Source organism: Tachypleus tridentatus, chromosome 13 (assembly GCF_004210375.1).
Source record: "Tachypleus tridentatus isolate NWPU-2018 chromosome 13, ASM421037v1, whole genome shotgun sequence".
Classification (NCBI taxonomy): Eukaryota; Metazoa; Arthropoda; class Merostomata; order Xiphosura; family Limulidae; genus Tachypleus; species Tachypleus tridentatus.
Window position 1 is genome coordinate 159,303,935 of NC_134837.1, and position 24,384 is coordinate 159,328,318.

Here is a 24,384-nt window from a genome sequence, read left to right on the forward strand (position 1 = left end):
TAGTGTGAGTAGACAGTTTCTGTTCTTTATTAGTGTGAGTAGACAGTTGCTGTTCATTATTAGTGTGAGTAGACTTTACTGTTCTTTATTAGTGTGAGTAGACAGTTGCTGTTCTTTATTAGTGTGAGTAGACAGTTGCTTTTCTTTATTAGTGTGAATACAAAGTTGCTGTTCTTTATTAGTGTGAATACAAAGTTGCTGTTCTTTATTAGTGTGAATACAAAGTTGCTGTTCTTTATTAGTGTGAATACAAAGTTGCTGTTCTTTATTAGTGTCAGCTGACTGTTGTTTTGGTGTTCTTTAGAATGCCAGAAGATAGTGTTGGGATTTTCAGAGTGTTGGCAAGTACATAAATTAAACACTGGATTTTAACCGTTAATATAACTAGGCAGATGATTTTCAGATGGCATTAAATATTGAATAATTCAATGTGTCAATATTTCCATAATATTTATATTGTCAGAGTAAGAAGACATTTTATATTCAGGGCCAACATACGAGTGGTGTTGGGTTTTATTAGTTTCAATAGGTATTTTACGTAATATTTGTTTAAATTACCAGGAATGTTTTGGCGTTGAATTCACCCACCACATTCAACATAAAAGACATTCTGTGTTTAGTGCTCTGAGTATCATAAATATTTAACCATGAGTTCTAAGTTTTTAGAGGGTTAGCAGATAAATATCCAATTTATTCTTTAGAATATTAGCCAACTCTAAGGTCTCAAATGTTGGATTTAAATTTCAATTTGTTGATTTGACAATTTTCCTATAGGTATATTTCTATATTGATAAAAAAACCTAATAACTGTTAACTGTTATTTATAAATCAATATTTTCCAGTCATATTCAATTCTAATTTGACATTATTGTAAATGATGTTTGTTGTTTGTTTAGTTTTCAGCCTATGTTCAAGCTTTACAGTACTGAGGTGATGGGCTGTTTACTACAAATTACTTTTATCACTTTGTTTTGTATGGTTTGTGGACTGTTGACCGTAAGGACATTTCACCGTTCATTAGTGAACAGACAGTTGACCAGGTTGTAGTTCTATTTCTCGTTCTTTTAGTACCCTTTCATTGTCAATCTTATCGTTGCTCATTAAAATCTCATAACTGTAAGTTACGACTAAAACTATCTAGATGTAGTCTCTGTAGACTTAAAAACGAGATCGATTTTTTAATTTTCTTTTTTACAGCTTGAATGAGCACACCAGTCTCTGTTGGTTGAGATTCAATCTTGATAAATGTGCGTCTTTGTTTTTAAAACTAAATCTCTTCTACTGTTCCTTCAATTAGATCAATTTAAATGTAATTACTAACGAATATTTGGGCGGGTTTCACAAAAACTGCCGTATCCTTATCCTTATATTGCCAAAGAAACAAATGTATTTAAAAAAATTAATCACGAAAACGCGAAATATGAATCAAAAGGTTACGGAAAAACTTTATAACGCGAGTAACCTCATTGACGACATGAGCATGCAAATGTAACAGAGGCATAGTTTTAAAGTAAAGGTACAAACATGAGAACATTTTATTCTGATAACGTTTCTTACCATGATAAGTTGGAAGAAAAAATTTAGTTTGCTTCGGTTCATTAAGGTAGCCAGTATATATTTTACAGCTATGTTTGCAGTTGTAACAAGGTAGTTAGAAATTCAAATTCGTATGTATAATTAGTATTTACTCTCACATAATTGTTCTGAATATATATACCGCCTGCGTGAATCTTTGCTTGCTTTGTGTATCATGAATACTTAGATGAATACTATGATCCTATAGATGACAAATGAGAAAACAACAACAGTCATTTAACAATATGTGGTTTTTCATTTCTTTCGTAACACCACAGTAACTGTTTCTAAGGTCAAATACTTTAGTAGTAAGATGTAACTTTATATACCTGTTTCAGATTGTATAACCTTAGTATAGTCGGAGGTCAGAGCGTAAAGAAATATTTTGCTTAGTGCCACCTAGTGTTAGGTTAGGTTTTAAAGCTATGCACGCTTGATGAAACGTTAAAAACAAGAGAAAAGGCTTAAACTAAACTTGGCATAGCTCCAGAGTGTATTCTTCAATGATTCGGCTTTTAATGTTCCTGCGCATAAAGTATCCTTAGAGTGGATTATGATTTCATGTTGTTTTAGTATGTCAAAATGCAGCTACACCCCAGATTTGTGTGTATGCACATTGCTTGTGTTTCAATGGTAGTTGTAGGTAAAAAAAAAAAGCATATGTTTTTCACGGATGGCCTTTTATATTACGAAATGTTCAGCCACGATGTATAAATATATATATATATAATGTTGGAAATAATTATTGAAACGTCAAATGAAATGGGTATAAGATGCTAATGTGGGATTTCTTTTGCTGTTTTTTATTGTTTCAAAGTGAACTTTACTACAATAGAGTCACATGCTGATAGTTTACATTATGATTGGCAGTCATATAACAAATCGGACATTGTCCGCCTCATCAACATAATAACTAAGAAAACTCAGGCGGTCATACGTTTTAAACATGTAGTGTGGTGAAAACAGTCATGACAGAAATGCCACATAACAAACAAATAAAAATAAATGCTTTATCGATAACCGCTACTCGACAGATTGAGGCGACATCTAACGTTTTACTAGATGTATGGGAACTCCGAAGAATGTACACGAAATTCATACCATTGTTAATAGAAACGGGAGAAGTGAAAATCGTAATATCTAGCAGAAGAGTGACGTTAAAAAATGTATGATGTGCTATTTAAATGATACATATAAAATACATTAGAGATTTTGCCAAAGATCTAGTTTTAAGAATAACTGTAAATGTTATCTACAGTGCACATTAGCATGAAGTGGCCTCTATGGATGTCATGTGCTTAAAAACTTTTGCTTGGGCAAGATAATCAAACTAAAAGGCAAAACGTCTTATCCGACTTGAAACACCACGAGAAGGTTATTTTACAGATGGATTGAAATTTAAATTTTTGACAAAAATTAATAGTAGTTTGTTTCAAAAGCAAAGAGGAGAACTTGATTATGATTCAAATACAATATCTACAGTTGGGGACAAAAATAAGTACATCTTTGTCAGTGGTATTGAAGAGGTGGGCAAAACAGATAGCATTCTGACTTCTGACAGGTGGAATAGCTTTTTATCTACACCCTTGTGCAAATTAATTGAAACAAGACAGAAAATTACGATTTTTTTCATTTTTTTGCGTTTTATTTCTGAAAATCCAAAAATTACTGACAAATTAATACATGATATGACCGCCTTTATTTTTCAAAAGATCATAAATCCGCTTTGGTATCGAGTCCTCGAGTTGACTGCAGTTTTTACTAATTTTTGGTTCGCGGTACCACACCTGAATTATGGCCTCAATTAGCTTATCTATCGTAGTACAGTATTTTCTCCGAAGTCTTTATTTACAAATTGCCTAGATTTTCAATAGGATTTAAGTCCGGAGAGTTTCTAGGCCAGTCCAGCACCTTTATTCGCGTTGTAGTCATAAAATTCTTCACAAGTTTCCATGTGTGGCACGGAGCCAGATCTTGCTGAAAAATGCCAGATCCATCTGGAAATCTCTTTTTCAATTCTGGAACGACTCTTCCCTGCAAAACTTCGATGGACTATGGTCCTCGCATCATACCTTCTACGATATGTAAGCCTCCGACGCCATAGTGGCTGAAAAAGCACCAAAACATCTTCTTCAAGGGATGTTTTATGAACTGATTGATGTGAGATTCTCGAAGTTACTCACCTGGAGATCTGCGAACATGTAGACTTCTTTGACCCTGTACGAAGAAATGAGTCTCGTCACTAAATAACACCTTCTTCCATTCTTCTTGCGTCCAGTTCTTGTATTTCAGACCCCATTGATACCGTTTTTCCTTCATTGAGTTGGTAAGAAGTTGTTTTTTGACTGGTCTCCTTGCCCTTTTAACGTAATTTCGAATGACGTAATATTTCTCAAACTTTCGTCATATATCTCAAAAATAGATCGACCGTACTGCAAAACACAGCTAATGACGCCGTCTGTGTGAAAAAATGACTATTAAAGGAAATCATCGGGTCCAGCGAGCCTACATCGGCTACCATTCTGAAAATATTGTAAAATGACCATTTGTTTCAATTAATTTGCACAAGAGTGTATCATGTTGTTCCTCGGAAACAAGATCTACAGTACAAGACATCGTTTTCCAGCAATAACAGGCCCCAGCCCAGCGTTCAGCAAACTTTATAAAACCTGAGTATACAAAGGACTGAATGAATATTCACAATCTTATCTTGACCTCCGCAATATCCCCATATTAATATAACTAAGCCTGCATGGACTGATATAGAAATGTGTGTTTGTTTTTTGAATTTCGCGCATCCCTAATTTAGCAGTGTAAAACTAGAGGGAAAGCAGCTAGTCATCATCACCCACCGCCAACTCTTGGGCTACTATTTTACCAACGAATAGTGGGATTGATTGTCACATTATAACGCCCCCACGGCTGAAAGAAAAAGCATGTGTGGTGTGACGGGGATTCGAACCCGCGACCATTAGATTGCAGCTCGAGCGATCTAACCACCTGACCTTGCCAGGTTGATTGGTTAGAAGTATTTCACATCTCAAAGATAAACACCCTTCGTGTTTATCAGAAATAGAAAAAACTGTATGAGCTATGTAGCTACGCTTTTAAAATAATTTTGTAAATTTCTGTTTATTAGATTTTTTCTATTAACTTCCACCTTCAACAGTATATGAAGTAATATAAAATCTCTCAACTGAGATCAAGAAACGACGCTAATTTTTTCGTGTTTTATATCAGTTAATTAGCAGTGAAATAATATTATTATGTTTTTAATATTTGTTATCATATTTAGACAAAACAAAATGTGTTTATTACGTAAAGTTTTTTTTTATTTTTACAGATGAGATAAACTTCGAAAATAATGCAACTTCTAAAAATATTATCAATATTACATCTGGAACACAAGTTTTTCCACATAATATTAGCATTGATGATTGGCAAAAGAGCAGCCGAAGATTTGGCACTGGGTGGTGATGACAAGCTGTCTTCGTTTTAATCTCTAATTGCTGAATTAGGGACAGCTAATGCTGACAGCTCTCGTGTAGCTTTGCGCGAATTTCAAACGGTCGATAATCGGAAAAGCTACTGCTCACACGTTATTTGGTATTACAAAAAAAACAACAAAACCTTGCTAATTCCTCTAAATGTTTGTAGATATTTTGTTAAAAAATTTATGCAGGATTTTAACAAAATCTGTGTATACGCTAAGTAAATGAACTTTCAGGAAAAACTAAGCGTGCGCAGTTATACATGGATGTTTTTCAGTATTCGGTTGTGTTCAGGCTTCGACTGTTTGTTTTCAGTCGCGCTTTAAGAATGGAAACTGTTGTTGCAACAATTGATGACTGTGTGCAATGGATTGACAGCTCTCATACCGAGATATGGTACGACTTTGTGAAGTAAGTTAACGCCAAAAGTTTATTGTTTGCCTAGCTAATATAATCAATGCAACAGATAAAAGGCTTTTCTCGTTTTTTCGGCATCACTGTATAAGCCTAGTCACATTGTTTAAATATATTAGAAAAAAAATCAGATAGCTTGCATTTAATAAAACCAGACACTAAATGAAAACATACACGTTCAGTCTTTATTAGAAGTAACAGTTTACCTTTACGTATTTTGTGGAAGACGATATGAAGCACATTACTTTTGTGGATATGTTGTTTATTGTTAAGTAATTTTATAAGAAATCTGATCAGAAAACAATTCTAAGCATAGGTACATATGCTTACAAACATTAACGGTATTACATCAGAAAATTTGTTTATCATCTTGTTTATCTTGAAGTACAATGTACTTCATCTATTCCATTTCTCTCTCTCTCTTAATATGAGTGGTGTGTTTATTCCTGGTTCACTTAGTGGCTCAAGTGTGTCAAGTATAGTCACCATGACAATTTTACGATTGTGCGTGTTTATTTATCAACTTGACTGTCTGCCTGGTTATCACAATAATTGTACGCTGCGATTTGAACTCAAAATATTTGTAGCAAATATTTATTCTTGTCATTAACTTTACGTACGAATACAAAATAAGTCTAAGAAAAATCAAAGCTGCAAATTCATAAAGGTCAATGTTGACATTTAGCTCTACTTATAGTAGAAAATAATTTTTACTCGAATTTCTATGTATTTGAAAAAAACAATCTAAAATTTGAAGTGCGGCCCGGCAAAGCCAGGTGGTTAAGGCATTCACCTCGTAATCCGAGGGTCGCGGGTTCGAATCCCCGTCACACAAAACATCTCCACCTTTTCAACATTATAATGTGACGGTTAATCCCACTATTCGTTGGTAAAAGAATAGCCCAAGAGTTGGCACTGGGTGCTGATATCTGTAGTTAAACTACACCAGACTGATACATTGCAAAATTTTTAGGGTTAACATATGATTCTAAACTTACCTGGATAAAACATGTAAATAACGTAAAAACTAAAATTTGGCGAAGAATAAACTATGCTAGGAGTCTAACTGGTAAAAATTATGGAACAACACCAGAAAACATCATTAAAATATACAAGACATACATTAGACCTGTAATAGACCATGCAGCTCCTGCATGGATTAATGTAGGTGAAAAACAATTAAAAACGAAACTCCAAACATTACAGAATACACTAATTACATCAGCATATAGAGTACCTAAAACCACTTCCTTAAAGTTCATGCACAAATACTCAAATACACAAGCAATACCAGATAGACTTCTACATAGTACAATAAAATATTTTGATAAAAACTGGCGAAAAAATGAGTTGTTATGCGAACTAGACAGATATTGCATATATGATGAAGAGAGACCAAAACACCTCTCCCCGCTAAACTTGTACATCAGATTTTTAAAATAAAATAAAATTTAAAATAATAATAATAATAAAACTAGTGCTAAAATAAAACAGGCCACCTACGTTCTAGACCAATTTAAAAAAAATAAAAATGAAAGAACAATGTAAATGGACATTGCCCTGAAAAGGACCAGATTTAAAGTTATGGTATTACTCAGGCTATTTGTATTTACTTTAAATATATTAATGAGTCCGTTGAAACAAGATGATGGAAGGAGGAAGAGGTTTAGTGTACCTGACCCTCCTAGGTATACAAATGTATATACCCAAACACCTGGAGAGAGAGAGAGCTACAGTCGATGGTGGGCTCTGCTGACTAGCTGGTTTTCCTCTATGCTGTGAGTTCATAATTAGGAACAAATAAGGCAGATAGATTTTTCCTGATTATTCGAAATAGAAAAAAAATACCTCACACGGGCATTACGAAAATAGCAAAAATCAGTTACCAAGTTTCCAACAAACAGCATTTTCTGATTTATCTAGTGCATTTGACTTGTAAAACATATTTTCAAATCGGAAGTATCATTGTTCTATATTCGCTAGCTATAATTATTCTCGAGGCTTAATAAACCTTCTGAATGATTAAAGAGGGTTAGCTAATAGTGTTTCAGAAGTGGATTATTTCTCATGTTGCAGTTATAAAACAATACACTCGCATGAACGACGACGTGATTTATTAGCTCATTAATATAATGGCACAACAAAACATAAATCCAACCATCGAATTGATTAATCCCCTCTATGGCTTGGCAGTAAGTTTAAATGCTTATAAAAGTAAAATTTAGGTTCGATTCCTACACAATTTATTATGTAGCTTTGTTGTTAAGATAACGAAAAAATCAGTTCGAAATTTTAAAATAATGTAAAACGTTTAGTAGTACGAATCCAACATTTTAAATGTACATAAGTGTCAAGACCTATAAAGTAAGTTGTATTTCTCTTGAAAAGTGCAACATGGGTTATCTTAAGTATATATTATTGATAAAACAAATAACTATGATCTCTCTGACATAATACAACATGATACTTGATGTCATTAATGTCACACGAAATTAGAGAAGGGTTTTCAAGTTTCATTACGTTAGATAACCTAAAAGCTAAGAGAAACAAACCAGAATTAAAGTCAAAATATGGAAATATATCTTCTTCAGATATCTCTGTTTGATACATATTTTTGTTGTTTTCATAACAATATGTTTTTGTTTACTTTTAAGTGTGGCTTTAAAAGCTGTACCCGAAATTCTTTGGAATTTTTGTCGGGCTATAAATTTGATACTAGGTAACCAAATGAAGGTTTTGTAGCCAAACAGAGTTGCAGCCATGTCCAGTTTTGGTGATGGATAATAGGTGGTATTTTAGACTTTAGACACTGTTGGTCATATGAATCTCAGCCTTTTCATCTTATTTATATTAAACTAGGTTTGTATTTTCATTTTGCGAACTGGAAGTGTCTGATGGACAGAGTGTTTCCTGTCTGACTTTTTAAATTTTTGCATTTTTGAGAAGAACATTTAGTGCTTGTCTTGTTTTCCTTTCATCTTCAATCTACTCTAACGAGATATGCAGGTTCCATATGAAGACTCATCTTCAGTGTACTCTGATGACATGTAAGGCTCACTACGAAGACCCATCTTCAGTGTACTCTGAAGAGAAATATATAGGTTCATTACGAAGACCCATTTTAGTCTATTCTGACGAGATATATACGTTAAATACGTCGATTTTTACCAATTATTTAATAACAGTCTGAATTAGATCTGCCAGCCATTTTTACGCACAGTAAACAAAAAATATATTTGTTATATATGAGTACTGGAATCGAAATAATATAGCACCACATATTTGATGGATTAATTTTTTGCGAATTTATCGTCTTCCTTCTCTCATTTTATATATAATTGCGAATTATATACATATACAATATTTCAGTTTAGAACTTGAAAAAGTATTTAGTCGCAATTTTTCTGTCTCAATTATCGCACTTTCTTCATTTTTAAATACCTTTTATATAAATTATTTACGTGTTTTCCAGAATGTGCAAAAATTAGCGCTTAACTCATGCTCTTTGTTTTTCTTTCAGAGCAAATCTATATAATCTCTATCCACGCTCTTTTCACTATTGCGTTTTTGCGTTTCAAATCCTTAATCTTACCGCTGGCTCGACGAGAGACCCTTCTTTCAGTAACATATTAATAGTATTAAATATCACGACACACAAGAACCAGTTTTGTTCTTAATCGCAATTCCATTTTACGTGAGAAAGGTAAAGAATTTACGAACAGATTCAACGTTAGACCTTAGAATTTCATGTCGTTAAACCGCCGAAAACATTAAATGCACAGAGGCCCGTTTTGTAAACAACAATTGCACTTGAAAACAATTACTTCAATGATAATCAGTGTTTTTTTTAAGTGTTTGATGAACATACTTAACATACCTTTGTCACCGAGATGCAGTGAACATTTCAAGTAACTGCAGTATTAGAAGCTTGGAAAAAACCCTGCCAGACTGGACTCGTGCCAACTTAATGCAGTTTTAGTGCGCTATAACCGAATAGTGCGTAGTTTCCAGCATATCTGTGCAGAACTGAAAGCCTTATTGATTGACACTGGACAGATTCAGTTACTAAAAGGTTTACCCTTTACAAATGGTTGTAAGCGATATCGTGGAAATTAGTTTGCTGGAGAGAACATATCTTTACATTTCAAATATTTAAATTATGTTAGAAGACACGTCATAAATATGTGCTTCATTTTGATTAAACTCAATCAAATGTTTGAGATGTTTAAGTTGTTCAAATATTATTAAGAATTACGAAGACCTCTTTGTCTAGACTTCGTAAAGCTTGGTTTCAAGATGTAAGCGATGACGCTAGAAATTACATAGTGTAAACGTTTTTCTTATTTTTACATCTATGGTGAAATAAAATGTTCTTTGTACTTCATATATATCTTATTAGTAATCTTTCCTATGAAATTTTTGTCGTTAATACTTCATATGATAAGTATTTTGATTTGAAATAAGGTGTATTTAAAATCAAAGAGCTATAATAAATGATGGAACTCGTAGATTTTGTAAAGCTGTAGTACCTTAAAAATATACGTTAATAGGGTTTTGAAAGAAAGAGCATGATCGCCTAGAGGTTTAGTTTGCGATAAGAATTTGCAGGATACCATTTCGAACGACCACTAAACCAATAATTTACCTATTATATACGCCTATTTGGTTTAGGGACCAGGTAAAATTACGCTTTTGATAATCTGTTGAGTAATATATATATTTATACGTGATTGTCATGAAGAAACGCTCCATAAAGAAGAACATTTTCCCAAACAAGCTGGAATAGCTTGATGGCTACGACATTTAACTCACAATCTGTTACTCACCGGCTCAAATTCTCAACTTAACATGCTCGCCCTTTCAAATGTGGGAACTTTAAAATGTGATAGTCAAATCCACTTTTCATTAGTAAAGGGAATCGCAAGTGGTAGTGGAGAGTAGCACCTTCCCTCTAGCCAGGTGGTTAAGGCGCTCGACTCGTAATCTGATGTTGACGGGTTCGCATCCTCGTCACACCAAACATGTTTGCCCTTTCACTCGTAGAGGCGTTATTGTGTGACGCTTAATCCAACTATTCGTTGGTAAAAGAGTAACTCAGGAGTTGGCGGTGAATGGTAATGGCTAACTGCCTTCCCTCTAGTCTTACACTGCTAGATTAGGCACGGCTAGCGCAGATAGCCCTCGTTTAGCTTGCGCGAAGTTCAAAAACAAACCAAAAAAACAAACAATGAAAAAAGGGAATTAGGTTAAAAAAAACGTACCGCGTGTGTGCAAGTTTCTGAAACTTTTACAACGATATTACAGATTAACTTTTAATTGTTTTATCTTCATCAATTAACGTTAGTTCACGGTTTTAAAGCTCTTTCGTGTTACCATACGAATAATGATTTATAATAATTCAAATTTCTACTGAACCTGTCTGGTTCTGCAAAGATATTTCTTCTCCATTTTCTGCTCAGTTCGCAAACCATCGGATAAAATCGATTATTGTTCTTGTGTTTATTTTCAGCGCAAAGTTACACAGTGAATCATGCGCAAGATATCCACAAATGTAGCTTTCAATACAACGTAAATAACGTTGACTTGTCCCCTTACTATTTATTGTGCTCCCCAATATATTCATAAAAGCTAATTGATTCATACAGTGTATATGATTTTCAACATTCCTTGTCTGTGCAATGTATGATTTATTTCATACCAAAACCATCCAATAAAATTATATGTAAGAAGATAGACCTAAGTAATTATGTCATTTTATTAAACTCCAATTTCTCCAATTGTACTTTTTGTGGTTCTTTATCTAGATTCAGATTAAAGAGTGTTACAATCTTATTATCTCTCAAATATTTTTGTGGCCAATTCTCAAAACAACGCAGATTCAAAGGTTTTGTTTTTTTTTGTTCCACCGTATATCGTTATTCTGACAGTAAATATATGTTTTCTAGAAATTGCTGCTATAAAGTGTAATGCTGTTATTGTGACCCATCAAAACGAGAACTATGAGATTATGACTAAAAATACTAATTTAAAAAATGGTAGAATATCTTTTTCAGCTTATTCTTGATTGTATATCTCAAAGAATTTGCAAAATATTTAATACATTTTATTTTTAGGCACTATCGTTTGAAATCAACATTTCGTGCAGTCTCGGAAAGTAACTTGTTCGTTTATTTTAGGTTAAGAAGTTACACAGGTAATGAGACCAGATTTCTAGCGTTGTAAGTATGCAAACATACCGCTATGCTACTAGTGGGTCTCAGGCAAGGGTTTGGTTTGTTTTGAATTTTGCGCAAAGCTACACAAGGGCTCTCTGCGTTAGTCATCCCTAAAGTAGCATCGTAAGACTAAAGGAAAGGCATCTAATTATCACCACCCACCTTCAACTCTTGGACTACTTTTTTATCAACGAACAGTGGGATTAACCGTTACTTTATAATGCCCCCACGGCTGAAAGTGCAAGCATGTTTGGTGTGACGGGGATTCAAACTCGCGGCCTTCTGATTGCGAGTCGAATGCCTTAACCACCTGGCCATACGGGGTCTTAGGCAAGGAACAGTATTGCGTCGTTGCAATCAAATCCTACCGAGTCGGAAGAGGTATTTTAATCAATGATGAATATTTTGTATTAATATCTGTGTAAATAACATCTAAAAATATTAAAAAGTCGTGTATTTTCTTTAGAACTGTTGTATCGTTATTGCAGATTTATACGTAAATATTTTGAACGAGTACTTTAAAAACTTGAATTATAAAACTATCTTTTCACCGTCACTTCGTTCCCAGCTCATAATTTTTATAATTTGGTTTTGTTGTTGAAGTCATCAATTATATTTATTTTTTAAATATTTTTTTGAATCTTGTACAAATAAATTGCTGTAAACTCATTTCCTTTTAAAAATTACATAAAGAAGGTTATAAACGAAAGTAAAAGAGAGTGAAATATTAGACAGCAAAATATTTCAGACAAGGAACTTTAAATTTCAACAATAAGTAAAAAGTCGGATTTTTTATATAATAATTTGAAATGCAAACCTCGCTTACACACTAAATGGACAAGTGATGCGTGACATCACCAGTAATTAAGTTTATTTTTCAACATACGGTTGTATACAGGTATGTCTGTGTGTATTTCAAGTACTACTGCATTAAATCGCATTTTCTGTAGGATAGAATTATACAGTTTGATGTGTATATAATATGAGCGTCTCAGATTATATTTACATATTCAGGTATGTATAGGTTATTTCTATTCTGCGCAGAATTTCTCAGTGCTTGTCAGATATCCGCTTAACAATGATAAATGAGTTTCAATGGATGGAGATACGTCAGAAATATCGAAGGAAGTGAGAATCAACAGGTTATTTCATTTATTTGACAATAAACCGTATTTCACTAAATGCTAAAAATAAATGTTTTTGTGGTTCTCGGTGGAACTGTAAAGATTCCTTGTTTTTCCACAAACACCAACACCACCTAGCAAGTCTCTACATAATCTTTGTGTTAATGTCTCCCGTTTCCCGTACATTAACTTAGTTTAAACGTGTCTTTTCCCTGTAATTGTTGTACAGCGAAACTATCTTTTAAGAAGGGCGCATTTGTACTTTTACTGGATGGGCGTTTTGGTCGATTACAAGTATGGTGGAAGAAGGTAGATGTTATAAAAAAGACATAAAAGTTTGTCTTTAAAACAGTTATACTCTAAGGATTTCAGCTGGTTGGAAGACGTATTTCACACTAATGTTAAGGAATTGTGAAAACATGGTTCATGTAATATCGCTTATATTGTAAAATTATTATTATGCATGCCACTGTTCTGGATTGGAAATTATTCTATTTTCGCTCAGGCTTTGAGTTTTAATAGTTTATCAATCGGTTTTACAGAACTGAGTTCCTTAAAGGTGAATTTCTTTGTTGTGGCTTTAATACTTTTATGAACTACTAATACTTAAGTGTAAAACCTTTATTAAGAATCTGTGATTTAAAATGGTTTAGTTTTTAAGGTTTGTTATGTAATACTGTATGTTGTCTATTTTTACCTTTACTAATCCTACTATATAAAACTAACATACTTTCTTTCGTAACAGACATGATTTCTGTGGATGGATCCAATATTTTCTGTTTACTTTGATACATCTTATGATGCCCTTCCATAAAATGTGAACTGTTTCTCGCAATGTGGTGTGACCAAAGGTCGAGATTGAACAACAGAATTGACTGTAGTATCACTTGGTGTCAATGGCTACCTGCTCTTTTGTGGATTCTAGCGTCTGTCAATGGAGACGTATCATTTCAGTTTACGCAACCAGCTTACAAAAGTACTATTCTGGAAAATCCAGTAGGAAAAGTATATGTCACTTCAACAGAAAAAATGGGAATTTTCATCTTTGATCCTTTGCTTCATGTACAATACGTCATTATACATGGAAATACGGAAAATTACTTTGTAGCTGAAGAACAGAAAATAGGGAACTTCTGGTTTCTTCGTATCAGAACAAACACTAGATTTCAAGTACCCTTGAACAGAGAGAGTAAAGATTTGTATGTTCTAGACATACAGGCTTTAATTAACTCTGAAGTTTCAGAAAATGTCAAATTTAGTGTCAAAACGAAAGTGTTCATTGAAATATTAGATACTAATGATTTAACTCCTTTGTTTTATCCTTCTGTTTACACAGTTTCAATTCCAGAAGACACTCCACTACACCAGAGTGTTGCGAGAGTGAACGCCGTTGATCCTGACGTTGGTATAAACGGTGAGATCTACTATAGTTTCCAAAATATGACATTCCAGTTTGCTATACATCCTACCACTGGGGTTATTACTCTGACTCGACCTTTGAGTATCGATAAAATGTCTCATTACGATTTGATTGTTCTTGCTCAAGACAGAGGTTTAAAACCAGAGGCAGGAGTCATTGTAAGGAGAAGTTCTGCCTCCCTGAAAGTGGCAGTGAATGCGGTGAATCGATATCCTCCTGATATTCATACCTTGAGCCTCCCCGCCATTTTGAGAAACGATCTATTACACGTCTACGCTATAGTTCGCGTTGTTGACAGGGATCGAGGTGTGCACGGACACATCCGAAGTGTGGAAATTATAGATGGAGACCCTTTTCAATACTTTAAAATCATTAAGGGAGAAAAGTCCGACGAATACATTATCACCATTTCTGAAAACTTGCAACATGCCAGTATTACTAGTCAATTTAATCTTACCCTAAAAGCTTCAGACAAAGGGGTTCCACCGAAATCTTCTTTAAGAATTATAACTGTAAGGATACCTCATTATGACGATCGCCCTCTAGTCTTCAGTTTGCCTGAGTACACAGCAACCATAGAGGAAATTGCACCTGTAAACACGCCCATCATTTCAGTGAAAGCAAAACACCCAGATGGCGATGAAAATGTAAAAATATTTTATAGGATAGAAGATGGAAATCAACTTAACTTCTTTACTATAAATAAAAATACAGGACTTGTTACAGCTGTAAAACATTTGGATAGGGAGAAAAATTCTCACTATTCGCTATTGATTAGTGCTGAAGATCAAATCATTAATGGACTTAAAAGAAAAGGAACTTCAGTGATTAACATTGAGATTTTAGACAACAACGACAACAATCCTATTTTTAATTCATCTTCTTTCGTAACAGTGCATTTGGAAGAAAATAAGCCAAAAGGGAGTGTTGTTTATACAGCTTATGCTTATGATCCGGATGATGGTGATAATGGTTACATATCGTATCATCTAGCAAACATTAATTATGTGCCTTTCTACGTAGATCATTTTACTGGACAAATAAAAACCAAAGAAGTCCTAGATTTCGAGACCATGAGAACAGAGTATCTCCTGAAAGTTTGGGCTTCTGACTGGGGAACACCGTTCAGAAGACAGTCTGAGGTCTCAGTTCGAGTTTTGTTGTTAGATATAAATGACCATAGGCCACAGTTTGAGAAAGTAGACTGCATTGGCTATGTTTCTAAAACAGCATCAATCCACACAGAAATTTTAGCCGTTTCTGCTGTAGACTTTGATGCAGACAGTTCAGTGACGTATAAAATGGTTCCCTCGGATTATAACCGTTGTTTTCAAATCCATGCTATTACAGGGATACTGTCTCTAACTTGTGATCTCAGCGAAAATAAATTTTCAAAAAATGTAATCAACATTTCAGCTACAGATGGACAACACTATGCAGATGTTTTAGTTATTAGTATAAAATTTGTTGATCCATTAGAGCACCGTGGATTGATCAATAAAGATGCTGTGGTTGAATGTAGAGATGATGGGATCACAGAGAAACTAAAAGAACAGATCAGCATCGCTAAGAACAACAATCAGGGTGGAACGAATGACGTTACTGAGGCTACTCCTTCAAGGTATGGAGAGAACCTACATAATCCTCAGTTTCGCAGTGGCCTACCTATGGAAATTGCTCTCAAAGAAAACTTACCAATAGGCACAGAACTGCTGAAAATCTCAGCGGAAGACCATGACCATGGTTATAACGGAAAATTAGTATACGTCATATCAAATGGAAATGACAACAGCTGTTTTAAAATTGATATGCATTCTGGAAAACTCGTTATAATTGATGAACTTGACCGAGAAACAACAGCAAGATACATGCTTAACATCTCTGTATTTGATCTAGGCCAACCACCTCAGGCTACATCAACAGTATTACATGTTTTAGTGGAAGATGTCAACGACAATGTTCCTGTCTTTGATAGAAGTGTTTACGATTTTTCTTTGTCAGAGGATACCCCTAATGAAACGGTTATTGCAAAGCTTACAGCTTCTGATGCAGATTCTGGACCCAACGGACTATTAATATTTTCATTGGCTACTGATACCAAGGATTTTTATATTGATAAGTTCAGGGGAACGTTATATGTTAATGGGCCTTTAGACAGAGAACGGATAGATTATTATAGGCTCAAATTTCAAGTGTCAGATTCCGGTTCGGAAGAAGTACTTTCTTCTTATACTATGGTAAATATTGAGATTCAAGATGTTAACGACAATTCTCCCAGTTTTCCGCTAGGTCAGTATTTAACCAGGCTTCGAGAGGACATCCCAGTAGGTTCCGTGATAATGAGTTTATCTGCAACTGACCCTGATCTGAACGACGCAGGAACTGTGTTCTACGAACTGCTACACGATGGAATGAAAGCATTTACCATCGATAAACAGATGGGAACCATACGACTAAATAGTGAACTAGATTACGAGAAAAGACAAATTTACAATTTAACGGTTTTAGCTATGGATTTGGGATTCCCCATGCAATCATCTAGTGCTTTCGTTCTGGTAGAAATAGAAGATGTGAACGAAAACAATAATGCTCCAGTTTTCAAGGAACATGTTGCCACAGGAGCAGTAAGTGAAAACCAGCCAGAAGGAACTTTCGTTATGCGAGTCAAGGCCAATAATGATAACCATAAAAATTCGAATGCCAAACTAGAATATTTCTTGGGAGCACAAGAAGGGACAGGGCTCTTCAGAATTGACGAAGAGGGTAAGTTAATTAATGCTTTTATAATTAATAATATATGCATTATCCATTATCGTTGAAATATACCATTTTTTTGCAAAACAAGTTGTATAAAAATTAATTATTTTTGCTAAGATTCAATACTACCCTATAACTTTTCAATATATTCTTGTTTTTCATTCTGTAAAACATCGCTAAGTTACACAATTTATTCTCAAGTGTTTATTTTCTAAATTTGTGTAAAGTCATTTCGATATTTTTAATTACCTTTTCAGAATTTCCGGGATAAGAAACTGACTTATTCATTGGTTTAAGTATCTTTTTTCTGTAATTGATTAAATTAACAATTATTCTGTATTTGTCTCAGTAATTATTAATCGCTTCTCGTTGAAAGCAAAACAAATATTAGTATAATTGAACTCATTAAATAAACATGTTTATTTTTTTAGAAATAAAAAGTTCTAACAAAATGTTTACAAGTTAAATGGGAAGTTATTGTCAGAGTGTCTCTTTTGGCATTATTGTGAATATATCTTCCTCTTGCGCCTGCTTTCGGTGAATCGGCAATAAGCTTGTGGCCTTATAACGTATAAACTTTGTGTTAGATCCTTGTTGTGGGCACATCGCAAATAGCCCAATGAATAGCATTTCCCTTGAACAAATAATTATTAAGCATTTTGTTAAGGTTTACTTTAAAAGCAAATTATATTTACGTTTAGGTTTATTATGGAGAGTTTATAATGCTTATTGTTTACCAAAATGAACGGGCCCAGCATGGCCAGGTGGTTAAGGCACTCGACTTGTAATCTGAGGGTAGCGAGTTCGAATACCCGTCACACCAAACATACTCGTCCTTTTAGCCGTGGGGGCGTTATAAAGTGACAGTGAATCACATTATTTGTTGGTAAAAGAGTAGCTCAAGAGTTGACGGTGGGTGTTGATGACTAGCTGCCTTCCCTATAGTCTTACAATGCTAAATTAGGGACGGTTAGCGCAGATAGCCCTCGTGTAGCTTTGCGCAAAATTCAAAACATACCAATTTTTCTTATAGCAAAGCCACATCGGGCTATCTGCTGAGTTTACCGAGAGGAGTCGAACGCCTGATTTTAACGTTGTAACTCCGTAGACTTACCGCTGTACCAGCGGAATGAGATGTGTAGCTCTGCAAGAATTTCTGAAATGTACACATTTCACGCTATTACCGATAAAGTAAATTCGTATTGAACTGATAAAGCTAATAATTATTTTGAAAGAACAATTACGTTCAAAACAGATTAAAATTTATTTTGCATGCTCATGATTTTGTTAAGGATATTGTAGTTATTTTACAAGCCTATGCCTTAATCTCCTTTAGTGAATTAAAATGATCAATATTTTAAATGTTTTTGTTTAATAAAGTGTTAAACTTATTACATTGTTTCAGAAAATTCTATCATTCGTTGAGTTTTTGGCTGTAAATGAAATTTTATAAGAAATAAAATTTCCAATTGTTTTGATTTAATCTCACTACAATTTATATTTCCCGTCATATTATTTTATTATTGCAAGCGTTTGTTTTGTTTCTTCACTCCGAGAGTCTACTTTTGTGTGCAGTTTTTAAACATAAAAAATAAGCTCGTATACTCATTTGATAAATTAATGCAAGGTATGTTTTTGTTTCTAGGAAAATATAAGAAAAAAAACACGAACACTTTTGATAAATGATATAATGTGTCAAGTCTAATCCATCTGGCTGGTGCATGCTAATTAGAACAGCATTTTTAATAAATTTGCAACTATTAGAACGTTTTTTTGTATTAAAACGTTGTTAAAATAACATCCAGCGAATTATTTTTACAAGTCATTAACACCTTCGGTGTTTAGCCTTTTATTTGTCCTTTTTTTTATAGTTGTATTCCGCCTTTCAAACATAATTTTCTCAATGTAATCTTTAAAGTCTCTAAAACGTTATGGCTTCAACGTGATATTAGTTGTATTATCAAGTTTAGTAGACGTCCTCAAACTACTGGGGAGAAGAGGGGAATTTACAATATGAATGCCTGTGTCGAAAACTATGGAATTAAAAACATCTTTTTAATTTAAGGCCCTGGATAGCACTGATTAATTTCTACTAGCATATCCAGGTTGGAAATAAGTAGTGAGTCTCTGTATATATTGGGTAGTACTTTTTATTCGTAGTTATTTCAATATTACATTCTGTTTGTTTTTTGAATTTTGCGCAAAGGTAACTCTTGAGCTACTCTTTTACCAACGAATAGTGGGATTGACCGTCATATTATAACGCCCCACGACTAAAATGGCGAGCATGTTTGGTGCGAACGGGATTCGAACCCGCGACCCTCGGATTACGAATCGAACGCCTTAACACACTTGGCCATGGCGGGCTTATACGTTTCGAAGAATACTTTCAAAAAATTTAATCGTGAGTGGACGCTTTTCAAGGTTACTCAACGTTACTCAAGGTTTTAACGTCATCAAATGTATATATATATATAACTTCAGTCATTTAAAACAATAAAACACAGACATCAAAACCAAACCAAATTAGAATAATACGCATGTGCGGTAGTTTTCGTTGCTGAGCCTCACTGGATGGACTACATATTTCACACACTCTCATCGACATTTGATCTTAGGAGAGTGCGTTATGTGTTCAGATTTCAATTACTGATAATCAATAATATGCAGAGAAAATGTACTATTTTATGCTGGGATGTATTGATTAGATAACGCGAACATACAGCCCTCGTGTACTTCATTAATTCTGCGTATTGCACATAATTTATTACTTTGTCTCCTACTTATTTTATAATGAAGAATTAAAATGGAAACTTTATAGTCTGGTAGTCAAGTCTAATATTTCCTGGCGCATGGTTACCGATGCTGGTAACTTTTGTTTAACACGTGGTTCACAAAGTGTATTTCACACTTTCGTCACTATTTGATTGAAGCCACACAAATGCCCAAAGTAGCTAAGCGGTAAGTATGCAAGTTTACGACGCTAAAATTCTGGTTTCGATACCAGTAGTTAGAATGAAGAATGTAACCTATTTTGTAGCTTTGCGCTTAACAATAACCAAACTAAGCCAGAAACTTATTCAAATAAATATATGACGACCTGGATACCTCATATTTTCCAAATCGAGTGCTTCTGAGCTAAACATTGTGAAATGGACATTTGGAAACAAATATCGTTTATATATGGATAGATGCTACACTATATTTATTCATTCTTGAAAGCAAATTTAGCCGAAAATACTTTGATTTGAAAAACTGGGCATTGTGAATTAACTTTAAATATTACAATAGTATTGTCAACCTAGAAAGAGGGTAAAATTTTATTTACTTCATATTTTACTAAAATATTTCATGTATTCTGTTACGAGTACTCGCAAACTTAAACAACATAATTTGTATTTAATGAACCAGGTAAAATAAAGATGTATTTCGTCTTTTTTTTTTCTTTTACAAAGTACTATTAAATATCTTACAGCAAAGTAGATAAACGATAGTAAGTATTTGTTTGTTTGCTTTCTGAAATTTGCGCAAAGCTACTCGAGGGCTATCTGCACTAGCTGTCTCTAATTTAGCAGTGTAAGACGAGAGAGAAGGCAGCTAGTCATCACTACCCATCGCCAGCTCTTAGGCTACTCTTTTACCAACGAATAATGAGGTTGACTGCAACATTATAACGCTTCCACGGCTGAGAGGGCGAAATAGTAAGTAAGCACATTTAAAATATCTAGGCTGTTTAATATATTGTCACAGTCATTGAATATAAGGTACAGTTACACTTCAAAACAATGTAGATCGATCTACCAGTTCTTTATTCATGGTACGGTTTATTTTCGTAATTTTCATGGAAATAAAGTGCCCCTCATCTTCAAAGTTTGTGTAACTTATTTTGTCATATAATGCACCACATGCAAAATAAACATTTTGACACCTACAAGTCTTTGTAGTACACCAGTATTTACAGCTGGAGATTTCCAGTTCTTGTCGCGTAGCTGCAGTAGTTACTTATGACATATGAAGTGGCTTACAGTGGTCATTTTACACTTGATCAAATGACAGATATAAGCTAGGATATACCAAACTGTGGAAATAGCTTTCTACATGATATTTTCACTGCTAGTGACAAAGAGGAGTCATTCCTTCCTTCATCAAATGGTGGACATAGTTAGGATACACCAATTAGTGGAGGTACATTAAGACACCCTCTGTACAGCTGCCTAGTAGTTATCTTTAAGAACATGCTGCTTAAGCTAGGCTTGGATTACTATTTGCAAGGACATTCAGTTTCGTAGTGTGTGTGTTTTCTTATAGCAAAGTTACATGGGGCTGTCTGTTGAATCCACAGAGGAGAATCGAACCTCTGATTTTAGCGTTGTAAATCTGAATACTTACTCGCTGTAAAAGCGGAGGACAAGCTTCGCAGTACCGGAATCTCTTAAATTCGCACAACAAATAAAAAAATAAAATTACAAAAGTAAGTGTCTTGGAAAGATTTCTAAGATCAGTCATACATGTAAATATTAGACTAAGGCCACATTTAGTAAAATTGTGAAATAATTAAAGCTTCGAAAGGAAAGATAAACAAAACTTTATTGAAGATCCTACCACGATTAATTCTACCCTATTTTCTTGGCATCTGATAAAAAATATATAACCACGGTATCCAGTTTTAAGAATATAAGTAATAAAAGTTGCCATGCCCAGACCACAAATTATATTTCTAGTCGTATTCCAGAATGGTTATCTGACTAACGCTGTCGTCATGCTTAACTAAAGTTGTCTTGCATAAAAGCTAAACTTAACTATAGAGACGTAACTTAAAATACGAAAAAAATTACTTTCCTGATTTAAAACTTTTCAGTTGCTTTCAAGAAAATTAGTTCACACTAAATTCGTTCGCTACTAAATAAAGAAAAGTTCTAGATGAAACTCTGTCCTTCTACCACGATTCAGAAGCCATTTCCACTTCTATCATGTAATTTTTCGAAGATCACCATTCAACTAGCGATTTTAAATTGTTTTAGAAGATGCAAATGAAATATTAACTGCATATTTAATAGTTTATATTGATTGTTAGGTGATAAAAATGAATAGAAGGAAGAGCTTTTTGAAAGAGCTGACGAAAGTTTGCTTACAAACTAAGATGAAACGTCAGTCTGAGATTTGTTTGAACACATTGTATTCCTCTTGCTTTATGTGAATCTGAAGTTTATATTTACTGTTTTTTTTTACTTTAAACACTTTGATTTTGAATACTTTTCAAGTTCAGCAAATTTTATATCCGAATCCCAGTTTTGTTCGTCTATGTAATGGTTCGAAAACTCAATTAGTTTGAGCCGGTCAAGGTACAGTAGTTAGTGAGATGAACTGTGGATCGAAGGTTCACAGTGTGAATTCTATTACCACAAAATTTTATGCGTTATAATAGGCAAATCCCACTATTCTGTTAGAGCAGTACGATCTGGTGCAGTTCAATAGCTGCTTTTTCCCTAGTCTATCAATTTAAAATTAGAAAAGTCTAGCACAGATACCTATTATGAAACTTGGAACCAATATCTGAAACAAGCAAACACTAACACTACCATTTAAACTTAATATTATTTAATGTTTGATGGATGTTTGCGATGTAACAAGGAAAACTCGAATTCTTCAAAATAACGAGATTTTGCCTTATAAAAACATTTTTTTCTGTATGTATCTTCAAACAACGTTTCCTTTGTACCATGTTAAAGAAAAAGGAATTATACGTATTAGAACACTTCATCTTTTCAACTACACCATGTATTAATAATAAAACATTTCGAGCTGAATCGAAACGGAAGGGTCCACGCTTGTATTCTACGATCAAAAGGAAACGATAACCGCGGAACTCAGGTAGGATACATACATATAAAAATGTTATGTTTAAATATTTTGACACTGCCTAATCATAAATAGACGGTAAACGCAAAAAAATGATATAAAACATTTTCATACAGATATATATATGTTATGTTAGATGATACACACATTCCATGATCTTAAAACCTCATTCTTCAAGTTTTTTGAATCATCTTCATGCAGTGTCACAAACCAAGTCTCCATGGTGACTACTATATGACGTTATCACGTACTTTTCCAAAAAAGCAGGGTTGTTCCACCAATTCTCACTTCTCCATTCGTCACTTGTTTAGTGGTAAATCTGAAAACTTGTAACTACTAATCTAAAATGAAAATAAAAAGAACAAATAGATCCACCTTCAACTCGTGTTTTCTTGAAAACAAGTTGATGAACAAAATTAGTTAATATGCGACAAATAAATGTATCAAGAAATTTCATATCAATGTTTCTCTGTTTTCCATCCACCGCAAACTCTTGGGCTACTCTTTTACCAACAAATAGTGCGATTGACCGTCACATTATATGGCCCACACGGCTGAAAGGGCGAGCATATTTGGTACGACGGGGATTCGAATCCGCGACCTTAAGAATACGAGTGAAACGCCTTAACCCACCTGGCCATGCCGAGCCCCTTGGCTGTCTGAGTTAAAGGAAAACTACATCAAGCAGATAGAGTGGTCGAGGTCAGGATAATGAATTGTACTAGAAGACAAGCACAAATTAATTACCAAAGCTATGTAGATCGGTGCCATAATAAATCAACCCAAGTGATCTGGTATTTACACTCTCTATTTGTTCAAATTGAATGAATACCATGTTATACAAATGGTGCAAGGGGTATTTGAGGTACCACTTGATTATTATCCACACTAAATTTCATAACGTTAATGGTGTCCAACACTCAAGATAGTAATCTTATTAATTACAAAATGGAGAAAATTATAATACAAGAATGACACAACTGGATATTTAATTAAACGTGACACATTAAAGCAGTTTTATCTTGGACATAATATTATCTGTCTGCTATTTTCACCATCAGTTTAAAGCTATTAACATGGAATGACGTTCGATGCACCAGCTAGTGTCAAAATCCTGAGACCACCTAGAACGTCAAACAACACCACAAATTTCATAGCTGATCTGTACCTGGTGATGTATGAGAGTGTTTGCAGTTAGCACGACTTAAGTCAAATTCTGTGTTACATATTAATTTCACACATTACCACAAAATAATTTAGTGTAATTAGTTATTAGAATAAAAACGTTTCTTACTAATGGATTTAATGCTTATCCGATTTAAACAGATTTACTGTTTTAACCACAACTGATTAAACATTATTCCAACTAACCTTTCGTATCCGTTCAAGAAAGAACACCTCATGAAAAGGCGTATTTGACGTTCCTTTAAATTATACTCAATGTAATGCGTACAAAAATACATTTTATATTTGATATTGCATTTTCTCACAAGATAGTTACAGCAGAATAATATGAGATAAATCACTGT

General features: G+C 34.0%; 1 protein-coding gene across 1 annotated transcript in view; it reads left to right on the plus strand.

Annotated features, from left to right (window-relative positions):
- LOC143236349 (fat-like cadherin-related tumor suppressor homolog) overlaps nt 1-24,384 on the plus strand; it is a 296,736-nt gene that overhangs the window by 37,658 nt on the left and 234,694 nt on the right. Inside the window, exon 2 of the mRNA XM_076474622.1 lies at nt 13,565-17,002. Within this exon, the coding sequence (XP_076330737.1) occupies nt 13,654-17,002 (3,349 nt within the window). The 5' untranslated portion in view covers nt 13,565-13,653. The remainder of the gene's footprint in view (nt 1-13,564; nt 17,003-24,384) is intronic.